At 41.4% G+C, this 15,475-nt stretch overlaps 1 protein-coding gene across 1 annotated transcript in view; it reads right to left on the bottom strand.

Annotated features, from left to right (window-relative positions):
* The window catches only part of STK32C (serine/threonine kinase 32C), an 85,825-nt gene that overhangs the window by 16,317 nt on the left and 54,033 nt on the right, over positions 1-15,475 (bottom strand). The window contains 4 exon segments of the mRNA XM_033942759.1: positions 1,151-1,282; positions 2,299-2,424; positions 12,384-12,500; positions 14,523-14,626. Coding sequence (XP_033798650.1) covers positions 1,151-1,282; positions 2,299-2,424; positions 12,384-12,500; positions 14,523-14,626 — 479 coding nt within the window.

Genomic DNA, 15,475 nt, shown 5'->3' with positions numbered 1-15,475 from the left:
ATTTTCCATGCGCTGTAGAGACCCGCAGGTAGGAGTGCGCTTGTGCGCGGCGGCGCGGAGCCTGTCGGCCGCGGCGGCTCTTGCCGTCTGAAGGATAAAGCCAAGAAGCACAAAATCTATAAGGAGCACATCTGAAGATCTTATGAGAAGGCTGTAAGTTGCAGTATATAGTACTCCTTCCCTCCCTTCCTGTAAGTTTGCCGCCACCGCTGCCATCCTTCCCCAGAACCCACGCTTGCGGCAGCAGAAAGAAGATGCCATACAGCACCGCGTCTCCCGCAGCATCGGAGTGTGAACTGGCCAGGGCAACGTTAGCGGGGGCCAGACTGGAGCTGGAAGGGAGAGGAGCTGCTGTCCTCCCTCCTCCCCTCCCCCAGCGGACTTTAATTCCTGGCTTCCAGGCTTCTCCTCCTGCTCTGGCTGGGCCCGCGTAAAAAACCCAAAACCCCCCAGAGCTCGCTTCGGGTCCAGCAAGGGCTGCGGGTCCTGAAACCTTCCGATTCAAGCAGCGTCTGCAGGACTCTACACACGCTGCTTCGGGGCCTTCTACTGCCCTGATTTGCTGGCACATAAGTTGCTCCTGCAGCCATAAGGGCTATTAGGGTGGTAGATAAGTGGGTCTAGGGGTTTCTGGAGGTTGTTTGGGGGGCTCACTGTGATCTATAAGGGAGCTGTAGTGAGGAGAAGACATGGCACCCTTTTTGTGAAGTTCACAGCAGTGCCCTGTAAGTTATCCCACTATTTAGGTGCCATGTCTGGGTGTGCAGTTCATCACTTTGCAGGCCCCTCCCACGTCCAACAGGGCTTGTTCTAGGTGTTTTGAGCTTGGACGAAAAGTTGGACGAAAATGTGGTATAAAGATGGACGATTTAGCGACTTGGACGATCAGATCGGCAGGATGTATAGTTAGACGATTTTTGAAACCAAAAAAATTTTGGATGTATTTTTGGAAAATGTGTCCTAGGCTGTTTTTTACTTTGGACGACTTGCAACTTAGATGAAAACAGACATAGACGTCCCTTTCGATTATGCCCCTCTAATTCTTTAGACTGAAGGTTTGTGATACTGAGCACAAATCATTTGAATGAAGCGATTGTCACAAAGGAAAACAATACCTGTACCCTTCCAGTTTCATCAAGGCTATACTTACCGACTGGGAACTGTCCTTACTATTATCTCTGGATTTGTTCTTTGCTAGGCGCTTTTTCTTTTTATGCAGAGGTCTTGATTCTAGGATCATTTCTTCCAGCTCAAAAGTTGGATCACAATGCAGGCGGCCTTTCTGTTAAAATAGTGGAAAATTGTGAGCTGACACTTAACACACTGATATACACTGAAGATGGCAAGTGAGACCAACTGGAAAAACTCTAAACTGAGAAAAAAAATCCCACTCCTCAAAGCATAGGGTATAAACAGGGGGCGGAAAAGGAGCTCAGAGACCTGCTGGGTGTCAGGGAATAAACCTCAGCCAAGTCTGACAAGGTTCCACGTTTCATTCATTGATCCTGAAAAACCTCCTCCTTCCTATTTAAATTTTTACTTATAGTGATTTTTAATTGTTTTATTGATAATTTGTCTTAAAATCTTCTCCATTGAATCTTCATTAAAACCATATTCATGTGAATGATATTAAATATAACTTCAAGGTACTTTATCTTAAATGTTGCAGGCAGCCACAGCCCGACGGGACCCATTTCGCCGCAATTACTGGCTTTCTCAAGGGTTCGGGTAAGCTGCTGCATAATTATTCTTCGATAACATTCAGGCCCTCTTTTACTAACGTGTGCAAACCGATTATCGTGCGATAAATGCTAATACATGCATGTTAGTTTACGGATGCGTTAGCGTGTAGCGCACGCTAATTTGATTATCGCACGCTAATCAGTTATCGAACCTCAGTAAAAGAGGGGGGTCAGTTTCTGGGCTTCTTATTGAGCGGCAACAATGAAGATTTAATGGAGAAGGTTTTAAGACAAATTATCAATAAAACAAGCAGGTTTCTGAGATCCTTTTCCTCCCCCTGTTTATACGCTATGCTTTGAAGAGTGGGATTTTTTTTTTGGTCAGTCTGAAACGTTACACCCCTATGTTAGTACCTGTAAAGGGTAAAAGGGGATGGGATTGACATACCGCTTTTTCTGTGTGGTTACAATCAAAGCGGTTTATGTATTTTAGACAGGTTCTTATTTGCACCATTCTCCTTGCATCATTATTTACTGCGTAGGCAGCCTGACAATCAATATGGGGAGAGGTGGGGGAGAGGGAGAAGAAATTTGATCCGGCCGTCACTTTGCTTACATTTGGAACAAAGCCAGGGTCCACCTTTTTCTCACATATTTCCTCCCAGTTGACATCCGATAAATAGGACGAAGTTTGAACATCCACGAGACTGGAAAAGCGATGCTCAGGGTTCACAGTCAATAACTAGAATTGCAAACAGAGCAACGCTGTTCAGTGCGATATGATGCCACTGAAAAGGCAACTGTATAAAGGATCATTTCTGACAAAAAAAAAAAAAAGAGGCAGACCAGATTTAAGACTCCTCCTATTGATCTCACCATTATAGTACTTCTGTTAAATGCCAGGTGTGTCTATCCATAAATTAATTATTTAGAAGTTTGGACAATATTTCATAAAACAAATGCACTTATGCCTTGTTCTACTTGTTGCTTGTATTATAATGCTTACTTAGTAACGCTTGTACCATTAAGATGTCTAGATGTTTGTTATAGAGCTGCAAAAATATATTATGGCAACAAACTTCTGTGGCACTTATATGCTCACTGTGGGTTCCTGTATTTTGTACCTTTTATGTAAGTTATAATTTTGTGTGCTTAGAAAGCTAGAAGTCACATTTTTCTCAGCTACAGTCTAGTAAATATGCTTGTGAAGTCCATGATTGTTTCCAGAGAGCGGTAGAAAGGCATTGGGCAGGGGAGGACCCGACTGTCAGAGTCAGAGGACTGCTTAAGGATTAACTATACTGCTGTAAACTTAATCTGGGAATTCAAAATTCCATATGGGACTGGTTTAAAATTTTCTTGTCCAATTGTTATCAAGCAGACATTGGCAAAAACTCTTCTGACTGGTATACTGTCCAAGCAGGTGTTCCTCAGGGATCTGCATTATCTGCAATAATTTTTAATATATACAGTATATGATTCCACTTTGTTGTGTGTTAGCCAGCTTGGGTGGGGAAGGGGTAAAACGCGGACCTCACGGACCTGACGGACCTCGCGGATCTAAACCCCCATGTCCTTAAAAATCTGAGGTCCTTGCCGCCTGTAGTTAGTTTCTGGCTCTGACAGATCTCGGTGACAATTTAGTGCTGACGGATCCTTCTCAGCATAGGGAGGGGAAAGTATTAGGATCCGTCAGCGCTAAAATGTCACCAAGGTCTGTCAGAGCCAGAGACTAGTGCTAGTGCTGGAGCGGCTCCAAAACGAATCATTTAAACTGGTTTCCTGCAGCCCCAGTAAATCGGCTCTGACAGACCTCAGTGACATTGTAGCGCTGACGGATACTAATACTTTCCCCTCCCTATGCTGAGACGGATCCATCAGCATTAAATTGTCACCGAGGTCTGTCAGAGCCAGAAACTAACTACAGGCGGCACGGACCTCAGATTTTTAAGGACGTGCGGGTTTAGATCCGCGAGGTCCGTCAGGTCCGCGTTTTACCCCTTCCCGTTTGGGCGTACAATCACAAATATATGTGGATGACATTCAGTTTCATTTTCCACTGAAAGATTCATTGAAGAACTTGTTGGGGTATTTGATTATTACATTACATTAGTGATTTTTATTCCCCATTACTTTGTGGTTCAAGGCAGATTACACAAGAGGTTATCTGGACATTTCCAGGAGAGTTACAAAGTAGAGAAGGTTACTTCGGGGGAGATCTGGACATTGTATCAGGGTCATTACAAGATAGATAATTTAGTTAGAAGGTTGTGGGATCTGGGGGAGTTTGAAATGCTTCCTGCGGTGTTAGTTTGTCTTGATGGATTTCTTGAATAGCAGGGTTTTTATTTCTCTTCTGAAAGTTTTGTAGTCTGGTGTCGTGATCAGTGGATTGGAGAGTTGATGGTCTAGTTTCACTGCCTTCGTGGCCAGTAGGCCATCTTACATTTTTTTTTGCGTTTGATGCCTTTCATTGGGGGGGTGATTTAATGGTGTCTGGGTTCTCCTTTGTCTGGTTGAGGTAGTTCAGATAAGGCGGTTGTTCAAGTAGGCTGAGCTATCTCCATTCATGGCTTTGAATAGTAGACAGTAAAATTTGAATATAATTTGTGCTTGTATTCGGAGCCAGTGTGAGTCGAGGTATGCGGCGGTGATGTAGCCTTATATATTCAGCAAATAGATCAGTCTGAGAGCTGTGTTTTGTACTGTTTGTAGTCGTTATATCATGATTGCGGGGCAGGGAAGATAGAGGATGTTGCAGTAGTCTAGAAGTCCTAGGACTAGGGATAGGACCATGAGCTGGAATTGTTTTCTGTCGAAGAATTTTCAGATTTGCCTTAAGTTTCGCATGACCACAAATGATTTCTGAATTGTTTTGTTGATTTGTGGTTGCATAGTACAGCATCTGTCTATCATCACTCCTAGTAGTTTTAGGGTGGATTGAAGGGAATAGACTTAGTAGATAAGGACAGGTTGTTCACCCTCTCCAAGATAGGGAGAACAAGAGGGCACTCTCTAAAGTTGAAAGGTGATAGATTCTGTACAAACGTAAGGAAGTTCTTCTTCACCCAGAGTGGTAGAAAGGTGGAACACTCTTCTGGAGGCTATTATAGGGGAAAACGCCCTCCAGGGATTCAAGACAAAGTTAGACAAGTTTCTGCTGAACAAGAATGTGTGCTGGTAGGGTTAGTCTCGGTTAGGGTGCTGGTCTTTGTCCAGAGGGCCGCCGCGTTAGCGGACTGCTGGGCATGATGGACCACTGGTCTGACCCAGCAGCGGCAATTCTTATGTTCTTATGTATGTATTGTATCTTAATATGATTAAAAGTTGGATGAAGGCCGATACACTTAAATTGAATTTAAGTAAAACAAATACTTTTTTCTTTCTTATAATAATGCCCCATCTGAGGTTCCTTCATCTATAAACATGACAGAGATTTTGATGTACAACAGTATCGATATTTGGGTATAGTCATTATCATTTAAGTGCAACAATAGGAGAAAGTATGCAATATAGAGCTGTGTCCATATTTCTCCTAACTGTTCCTAATGCTATCAGTTCTTATCCAGTGATAGCTGGCAGCTCTCTTGACAGGTTTGCAAAAGTACATTATTAGTGTTGTGGGTTTTCTTTCATCTACTTGCAGCCCTAGTTAAAGAGAATGACACTTGTGACTTGTGTTTTTAACTGTTTAAGCTCCCTGTACCTGCAGTAGCAGAGAGCTTCAGCAGGGATTGTGAGAGTCTTGCAGACTTTAGGGCACCAATGGCTGTCAGGGGCTCATGTCAAGGTCTTCTTGTAATTTATGGATTTTAGACCCCAAGCAGTGGCCAAGATGGCTCTTAGATTTTCTGAAGGAATGCGACAGTGGCGGTAGTTACACCCCCAAAGAGGATTTAAGCTCTAGTCTTTGGAATCTCTCCCGAAATACATACTGAAGGAGAGTCCCTTCATTGCCTGTGCCTGAAGCTGATACCTGAGAGATTTTTAGATTTAGCCTGTCTATACCACCCAGGCTAGACATTATAGGCACTTGCTAGAGCAGCAAGGAATCAGAGGCTGGGGCAAGTCCCAGGTCCAAAACCCGGTGCTGGTTTGATTTAAGTAAGAAGGTATGAGGACTCTTCTTATCCCGTGGAGCCTCATTTGGAAAGAGTTTAAAGGCATAAGCGTTGGAACGGGGAAGGCCCCAGGGGCCATGGCCTCTCCAAAAAATGGTAGTCCTTAGTTGGTGTCCGCTCTCCCACCTGTTTCTCGATGTCGCACTTTAATAAGAACATAAGAATTGCCGCTGCTGGATCAGACCAGTGATCCATCGTGCCCAGCAGTCCGCTCACGTGGCATCCCTTAGGTAAAAGACCAGTGCCCTAACTGAGACTAGCCTTACCTGCGTACGTTCTGGTTCAGCGGGAACTTGTCTAACTTTGTCTTGAATCCCTGGAGGGTGCTTTCCCTATAATAGCCTCCGGAAGAGTGTTCCAGTTTTTTACCACTCTCTGGATGAAGAAGAACTTCCTTACATTTGTACGGAATCTATCCCCTTTTAACTTTAGAGTGCCCTCTCGTTCTCTCTACCTTGGAGAGGGTGAGCAACCTGGCTTTATCTACTTAGTCTATTCCACCTCCTACCTCTTCCTAGCATTGTACTTTAAATCTTTGGGGCAGTCACCATACAGCGTCAACGAGCAGACCTGCCCTGGAACCTTTCATTCTACTTCCATGGGCAGGCCTGCTCATTGACACTGCACAGTGGCTCCCCCAAAGATTTAAAGTACAATGCTAGGAAGAGGTAGGAGGTGGAGTTGGGAGATGATGATGGGCTATGCTACAGGATTCTTCTGGGGCTAGGGCTAAGCTCCTGGGCCCCCCCAAACCAAATAGAATTCTGCTGCCTGTGGTTTAAGGGGAGCCCACGGTAGTGTAGCACAACTATGGGTACCTACATCTCTGGAAGAGAGGAAGAATGTATAAGAATTGGACACAGAGAACAAGCTACTGGTAACAGTTTTCCACCGCAAAGGTTTTAGATTTACAAAGTAATTCTATATAAACTGCATTTAACACCTGATATGAACTGTGCTATTTATGACCTGTATATTTTATATCTGAATACCATTAGCCTACCCTGTGCAGTGATTCTTTTGTTGCTTTATGCAACAACTTTTTGGAGGTGAGGAGAAGGTAAGGCATATCTTGTGTATATAAGTTGGAACTGTTTACAGAAACTGCTTTTTTTTTAAAAACAACTGAGAGAGAGTTAAAAATCATGTTTGGAGTTTGCATGCATATCTGATGTAAGTGAGTAGATGCTAGCTTGCATGGCCTCCCAGCTTTAGATTGGGCCCAGCCCTGGTCCTGACAAAATACTTTATGTGCCCCGCTTATCATCTTGCCAAGTTCTAGGCCACCACCTAGCACCCAGGCTTACAGAAGCCTTATGGAAGCAGTATTATTCAAAAGGTATTTTTTAAGTTGAGCCTGAGTAGATGTCTGAAGGGCTTTGTTATCGATCAGTGCTGCAAGCACTAATTTCACCAATTTTTGACTATTACTGTATAATGCCTTGTTGTTGGGTCTTCCAAATAATGTACTGACTGCTCTACAGAAAGCGAGCTGCTAAGGTACTTATGGGTCTTCTTTGGTTTTGTCATATTATGCCAGTATTAAAAAAATCTATCGACTATATCACTTTATTAGATAATCTACCAAGGCTAGTTATAGTACACATTCATATCCGAAAAAGCCCTAGAGCAATTTACTTAGATCTCAGCGATGCAGCAAAAAGCATACAACACTTCATGCAGACCGCATAGCAGCACCAAAATCGTCACTGGTCTTATTTTAACCTTTCTTTTTATATATATTAAAGAAAGGTTAAAATAAGACCAATGACGATTTTGGTGCTGCTATGCGGTCTGCATGAAGTATTGTATGCTTTCTGCTGCATCGCTGAGGTCTAAGTAAATTGCTCTAAGGCTTTTTCGGATATGAATGAGTATTAAAAGAATTGCATTGGTTGCCAATAGGTTTCTGGATTCAATTTAAAGTTCTTTTTCTCATTTCTAAGCATTGACTGATGAAGCACCATTAGCCCTTGCATCTGCTCTCAAAATTTAATCGACCTGCCCATGCTTTGAGGTCTACTGATAAATTGGTTCTTGACAAACCATCTTTTATACAGATTCAACTTGAGACTTTTAGATCTGCAATGGTTCACGTTGAAGGAGTCTGTTTATGGAATGCTCTGCCATATGTTTTGAGAAGTATAAATTCTATATCACTATTTAGAAAATTATTGAAAACACATCTTTTTACCTAGACTTGTAGCATAAAATCTTGAAGATGTGTTGATTTGATTAGTACAATGGATACTTGCAGGCATATTATTTTTTTTATTGTTTACATTTTTTTGTACATATGTTTTAATTCTGTACGCTGCCCATAAAGTGATAAGAAAGAATACTATACACACACAGAAGCAAAAAAAAAAAGATTAAGGTTCATCTTTTATAGTATAACTTCCTGTAAGCTGTCTACAAGTCAGATTATTCTAAAGGCAAATTACTCTGCCTACCTGTATAGCACAGTATATGAAACCATTATATGAATCAGTATATGAACCCATTTCCTCTTCATCATAATTATGTTTATTGGAAGCTTCTATACCACTACTAATGGCTGGGGAGTCAATTCAGAGTGGTTCGCATGAGCTTCAGTTATGGTGCTACAATACATTAGCTTTGGTAAAGATGTTACAAAACACGAGCTTAAGTAATGGTGTTATAATACACAAATTAAATATATGTATATCTTACCTATTTATAACCATCTATGTACATATAGGGCTCCTTTTACTAAGGTGAGCTAGCGTTTTTAGTGCATGCTGCCGATTAGCGTGTGCTAACCCCTGCGCTAGACGCCAAGAACTAACACCAGCTTAATGCTGGCGTTAGCATCTAGCGCACGCTAATCGTGCGCTAAAACCGCTAGCACAGCTTAGTAAAAGGAGCCCATAGTGTTATTATAGTTTCTGTATGTCATATATTCACCTTTCTTTGTATTATTCGTGAGTTCACCCTTTCATGTTCCAAGTGGGTAGTAGACTGCTGTTTCCTCCATGTTGCTATTCCCCCTAATTGTTTCTTTATTTGCTAAAGTGTTCTGTGCTATTCCCCCCAATTCCTTTCAACTGACATGTCTAGTCACAGAAACAGAATATGATGGCAGATAAAGACTATAGGCTCATATAGGCTGCCCAACTCTATTCCTATTGCAATGCCAGAGACCACAGTTGATCTTTAGCATTCCCTTCCCTTTTTCCTGTGTGTCTCCTATGGTAATGACTTTTTCTTTCCTGTCCAAATAGTTTGCCTTTCAGTTCAACCAGTAGATGGCACATGTGAGCTTGTGAAACATTTTTCACTAAAATCTAATTCAGGAAGTTGTTGACACAAGCTTATTCTTCTTCTTTACACTGAAATGTTTCTTATCTTCAAGTGATAACTGCTCTTAACTAAATATCAGTTTGGAAATCAACCACCACTCAAAATAGTTAAGATATTTTAGGAGTGCAGTCAACTATTGGACAAAAACACATTCCCAGCTCACATTAGCTGGTAGACTGCAGACTGTATCAGTTTTAGATATACAGTGGTGCCTCACACAACGAACTTAATTCGTTCCAGGAGCAAGTTTGTTATGCGAAAAGTTCGTTATGTGAAACGCGTTTTCCCATAACAATACATGTTAAAAAAAATAATTCGTTCTGCAGCATAAAATATGTTAAGATGACATAAAAAAAGATAAATTTGTCAAAATGGTGAAAATGGTGGTCTTGCTGAGGCCAAACTCTTTGACGAGGTCACACTGTTTTACCCCACATTCACTCCTTCTAATTATTTCCCGTTTCATTTCAACAGAAATCACCTTCCTGCTTTTTTTAGAAGCCATGATATATAAAAAATATTGAGTTTATCTTAAAAGGACGACTGTATACAGTGAGAGAGGGCAGTTAAGCGCAGTGACTAACGACTGCCTGCAGTGCCTGCGCGGAAGGATGCAATACATCGGCAGCTCGGGCGACTTCGTTGTGTGAAACGAAGTTCGTTGTGTGAAACGAAGTTCGTTGTGTGAAACGAAGTTCGTTGTGTGAAGTTCGTTGTGTGAAACGAAGTTCGTTGTGTGAAGTTCGTTGTGTGAAACGAAGTTCGTTGTGTGAATCAAGACATGAAGTTCATTGTGTGCAGCGTTCGTTGTGCGAGGCGTTCGTTATGCGAGGCACCACTGTACATGTTATCACATTAGGTCCGCAAACATTTATATCTCATACCTTAGCCATCAGCAATGAGAACGCATACTCTATGCTCAACCTAGTGAACCTCATAGTGGTTTGGAGCTACAAACTTCAGATGGCCACACAAACACAGCAGAGGGGCACTCTAAGGGTACTGCAATGAATGTCATCAGATTGCTATTAGAGTGAATAACTCTATTATAGCTCCATTCTTCATTGATCCTCCTTATTTTTTTAATAAATATATCTTTTGTTATTTTTGCTATTTACTCCCTAATTCAATCAAACATCGTCATTGTATTGCACTCTTATATTCTTGCTGTAGCAGTGACTTTGCTTATATTGCAGCAGCACCCCTTCCTACGTGAATCACGCTTCACCCACTTCTTCAGGGTGCAGCAGACACTATTGGCCTCTTTCATAAAGCAGCGCTAACGGCCCTGAAGCCCATAGAGATTTAAAGTGCTTCGGGGGTGTTGCCGTGTGGCTTTGTAAAAGAGGCCGTATATGTAGACACAGATGGGTTAAAAACCAAACGCTGGTCGGGAAACACTACACCTCTTTGGGACATTTGGGGAAAGATGTCCAGAAATCCAGTAGAGAAAATGTCCATTTTCAAAACCACAAGACATCTATCTTTTTTTGAAAAAAGACCTATCTAGACATTTGGCCCTTAGTGCGTCTATATTTTTTGGCCATTGTCAAATATGAAAATGTCAAAATAAAACACACACAAAAAACAAGCCATTGGGACACCCAAGCAGTCAGCAGTCTTAGCAGAGCAAAGGGACACTAGGGGTATTACAGTGAATGTCACATTTAAAAGTCCCAGGAACACATCACTATAACTTGTTTATATTGTATGGTAAGCCCTCAAAACCCACCCAAAACTTACCGTATCCACCTATACACCACAACAATAGCCCTTATGCTTGTAGGTGTCATCTTTATTTTGGTACAGTACATTTTGGGTAGGCTTTGGAGGGCTCACCATACAATATAAACAGGTTATAGTGATGTGTTCCTGGGACTTTTTAATATGACATTCACAGCAGTATCCTTCGAGTACCACTCTGATCTGATGAGCTGTGTCTCTGTGGTCATCTGAAGCTGTAATATAGACTGGAATGTACTGATTCTTTCACATCTTGGCGTGATGGGAGGGGTCGGTGACGACTGGGGGAGTAGAGGGGGTCGTGCCTCAATCTCTCCAGTGGTCATCTGGGCACCTTTTTGACCCTTATTTGTTTTTAAAACAGGTCTAGCTCCAAATATCTAAATGGTGCCCTGGATGTTTTGTTAAATGTTTGATTATCCCTGCAGAACATCCAAGTTGTAAGACTGCACAGAACACACCTCTAAAATGCTCCCTTAAGATTTAGATGCACTGGAGACCAAACAGCCAGAAATATGTCTAGAAAGTCAGTTTTGAAAATGGCCACATAGATGTTTTGACTAGTAAGATATCTAAGTGCCAGTTTATGCCATCTTTTGAATGCCTATCCTTTTTGAAAATGAGCCCCATAGACTTATTGCTATGAAGAAATTGGCTTCCAGTGTACCTTAGAGTTCAATTTAAGTGTGTTTTTATGGCATTTAAAATTCTCTTTGGCATTTTTATTACTTTGGTTCCTTTAGACTGGAATGTACATAGATCTCATCTCTCTAGGAGTTCAAATAAATTAAAACTTATATTAGGGGTAAAAATAGAACTTTCAAGAGATTCAGCCACTTTCAAACTAACTGAGCTCTAGAATGAGTTACCGCTTTCAGTTAGAAGTCCAGGTCCCTTCATTTTATTTCGAAAAGCTCTGAAAACTTTCTTGCTTACTAAACACTTTGGAAACTAAGGCCCTCTTTTACTAAGGTGCTCTAACCAATTAGCGCGCTTTAATCTATTTAGCGTACGCTAAACGCTAATGCGTGCATGTTAGTCTATGGATGCATTAGCATTTAGCACACGCTAATCAGTTAGCGAACCTTAGTAAAAGAGGGGGTAAGCCATTCTAAATTACATTATTCTTCTATATTTATGTACTATACTTACATTATTGTAAACCGAGTCGAGCACCTTTTGGTTGAAGACCCGTTCTATAAAATTAAGCTTTAGCTTAATTTAGTTTTTTTAAGTTTAAATGAGGCATGTTAAAGATAGAATTCTCTCTTTTGCAATATGTGGCATATACACACGATCATGGATATGAATAAATAGCCATGGGAAATACTTGAGTAGCTACTGGGCTGGTCGGAATATCCTTTCTGTAGTCTGAGAAAAAATGCTACCATCAAATTTCTCTAAATATCCGTCTACTTCAGTCATGTAAGTGACTCAGGCTTGCAGAATTGAGAGGCAGTTAATGTATACCTAACACAAAATATTCACAATATTATTTAAAACTTATATTCACCTTTCGCAATAAAGCAATCATGTCTTTGGACCAGATTGATGAATACTGGACAGTCACTGTACTGAATAACTGAACGAGAGATTCTACGGGATTACTTGAATGGATGTCATATGGTCTCTACAGAAAGAAAGAAAAGAGCATGCAAGTATACAGCTAAATGGTGCCCTGGACGTTTTGTTAAAAGTACGACTGTGGTTTGAACTAATGACCTTGCAAATAATTTTTATTTTTCCACCTTGCAGTTTTAACATCTAACTGAGGAGGCAGGAACAGATCTGTTCCCTGGTAATTGGAAGTGACACCTGTTCCCCTGGTAACTGGAAGTGACATCTGTTCCCCTGGTAACTGGAAGTGACATCGAACCAGGAGGATGAAAAACAGACCTGCTCTTGAGGTGTTATTTCAGCCGCTACTTACTATATAACTTTGCAACTCATTTTATTTTTCCACCTTGCTGCTTTACCATTTAACTGAGAAGGTAGGAACAGATCTGTTCCCGTGGTAACCGAAGTGATATCGAACTAGGATGCTAAAAAGCAGACTTGTTCCCGAGGCATCGTGCCTCAGCGTCACACCGAACAATTGTGCAAAAGGGGCAGGACAAGCCTCCAGGTGCACCTCGTTATACGTAACTTCTGGTGTAACTTAGGTCCTCTTTTACAAAGGCGCGCTAAGCGTTTAAGCGCGGATTTAGCATGCACTAAATCAATGCATGTGCTAACCGCTAATGCATCCATAGGATAACATGCACGCATTTAGCGCATGTTTAGCACGTGCTAATATTTAGCAAGCGCTAAAAAGCTTAGCGCACCTTTGTAAAAGAGGGGGGGTTAGTTGGATTAATTTTTTTTTAGTTATTTATTTATTGTGTTTAGATCTTTGGCATAATGGATAAGATTCAAATGTATACTCTTGTCCTACTACTGAGTGGCATGTGGTTTACTATTTCTATTACATAACCACACTAATGATATTCATATATATAAATGCTTCAGCTTGTAGTTTGTGAAGTAATAGAAATTACTATTTCTATTAACATTAACCAATCCATCAAATGTAAATGTATAATTCGTAAAAGATATGTTAAAACACTGAACCAAATTAAGGAACCTGAAATTGTTCCTGTACCAAATTATTATTTAAATACTCACTCTATTGGTAACAAAGTTAATTAGAGATTGGTTAATTGATCATCAACCAGGTTTCTTATTTTTAACAGAAATGGTTAAAATCTGACATACCTGATATTGAATGATATATGTCCTTCGGGTTATAAATTCCTCTCTATTTGTAGACAACATAAGAGAGGAGGAGGGATAGGTCTGATATATAAGGAGTTCTTTAATGTTACCTTAGAAGAATCATTTTGTTGGAGTCTTCAGAAATATTGGCATGTAAGGCTCAAGTTCTCACTTTGGTAGGACAAATAATATGTATTCTTTTTTTATTGTCTATCATGCAGATGATTTTTATGATTTTATTGCAAAATATACTTTGGAATCATCTTCTCAGTTATTAGATGACCCTGATTGGCCTTAGGCCTCTCCCAGTACAACCCAAGATGCACTGGGAGTGAGAAGGGCCACCATTTTGAAGAAGCGACCCTATCAGCAGGAGGAAGTGGGCATCCCTCCTACTAATGTTTCATTGAAGGTACGGGAGGGTGTGAAGATGTTTGAGGGGGTCTGGGGAAAGTTGGGAATGTGGAGGGGTATCAGGAGGTGTGTGGGGTGTTAGGGTGTCAGGAAGGGGCTGTCTTTCGAGGGGGAGTGGGAGGATTGATGGATGGGAGGGAGGGAGAGAGGAAATGGGGATCTCCTTGCTGGTTCAGCTGATCATGACAGGGGAATCCCTGATCAGCTGAACCAGCAGGACTCCCCAAAGCCACAGCATTGGGGAGTCCTGCTGCCTCAGATGAATGGGAATTCCACTGCCATGATCAGCTGATGGCAGGCCCCTGACACAATTCTCTAACAGGTCTACTGCCACCTAACTTATGGTGCGGTTTTGAGAATCAGGCCCTTCAGGCTTAGTAAATTGGCATTACTGTTCACCAATTTCAAGCTGATTCAGTTTTTTTCACTGAAAATTCAGAACAAAGTTCAAGAATATAAAAGACGATAATAATAAGAGCATTACCCATCCACGAAGTAGTTCAAAAGCCATTATTCCCAAAGACCACCAGTCAACTTCAAAGGAATATCCTGTACCACCATTGACAAAGGACTGGAAAATTTCTGGAGCTTTAAGAGAGAACCCACACCCCATAAAACACACAGGATTTATAAATTTAGCAGCCACCACAAAACATACATGTCTCCTATCTGTGGATTTTCAGAGATGCAAGGAGGGCAACTTCATAGAGGTGTGCCTATATGTAAGCACCTACTTTCTTTTATAGAATACTAGTGTTAACATGCAAAATATGCCTGTATACAAGCAACCATTTATATCAGCCATAGAGCTGGTGAAAATGTTTGCACCTAGATTACTATGAAAAAAATGTGCAAAATTTAAAGTATTCTATAATGGACATATGTTAATTCCATTGATGGCGACAGGTCCGCCTCCTTCTGTATCACTTGCTCTGAATTCTGCTTGCACACAGGCGGCAGAGGCCGAGATCCAAACTGCTCACCCCCCTCTCTCCAAGATGGCTAAATGGCCTGCTGCCTGTCTAAGGGATCTTCTTCATCGAGGGACCTCCTGTGGCCTGTCTGCTCCTCCAGTTCTCCTCGGCATGATGCCTTCGGCCATTGGGATCCTTCTGCCTCTTCTGCCTCACCTTTGTCTCAGCCATTGTGTCCTGTTGTTGCCTTGCACTGGACTGAGCTCATTTGGACCTTTATTTTCACTTTAGTTAATTTTCTATATTTAATTTTCTAATGTTCTTAAACTTACCCCCTCTTCTACAGAGCTGCGCTAGCAGCTGCCATGCGGCAATGGCCCCGAAGCCCTTTATATCTCTATGGGCTTCAGCGCCATTGCCGCGCGGCTTTGTAGAAGAGGGGGTTACTTTATTTTTATATTTATTTTTAAAGTAATTTTTGTTTTCACCCGTAAGGGCTACTTGTTAGGATGTGTATTTATCT

This window comes from Geotrypetes seraphini, chromosome 4 (assembly GCF_902459505.1).
Source record: "Geotrypetes seraphini chromosome 4, aGeoSer1.1, whole genome shotgun sequence".
Classification (NCBI taxonomy): Eukaryota; Metazoa; Chordata; class Amphibia; order Gymnophiona; family Dermophiidae; genus Geotrypetes; species Geotrypetes seraphini.
The sequence above is the reverse complement of the archived record's forward strand: the minus strand, read 5'-3'. Positions and strand labels throughout refer to the sequence as shown.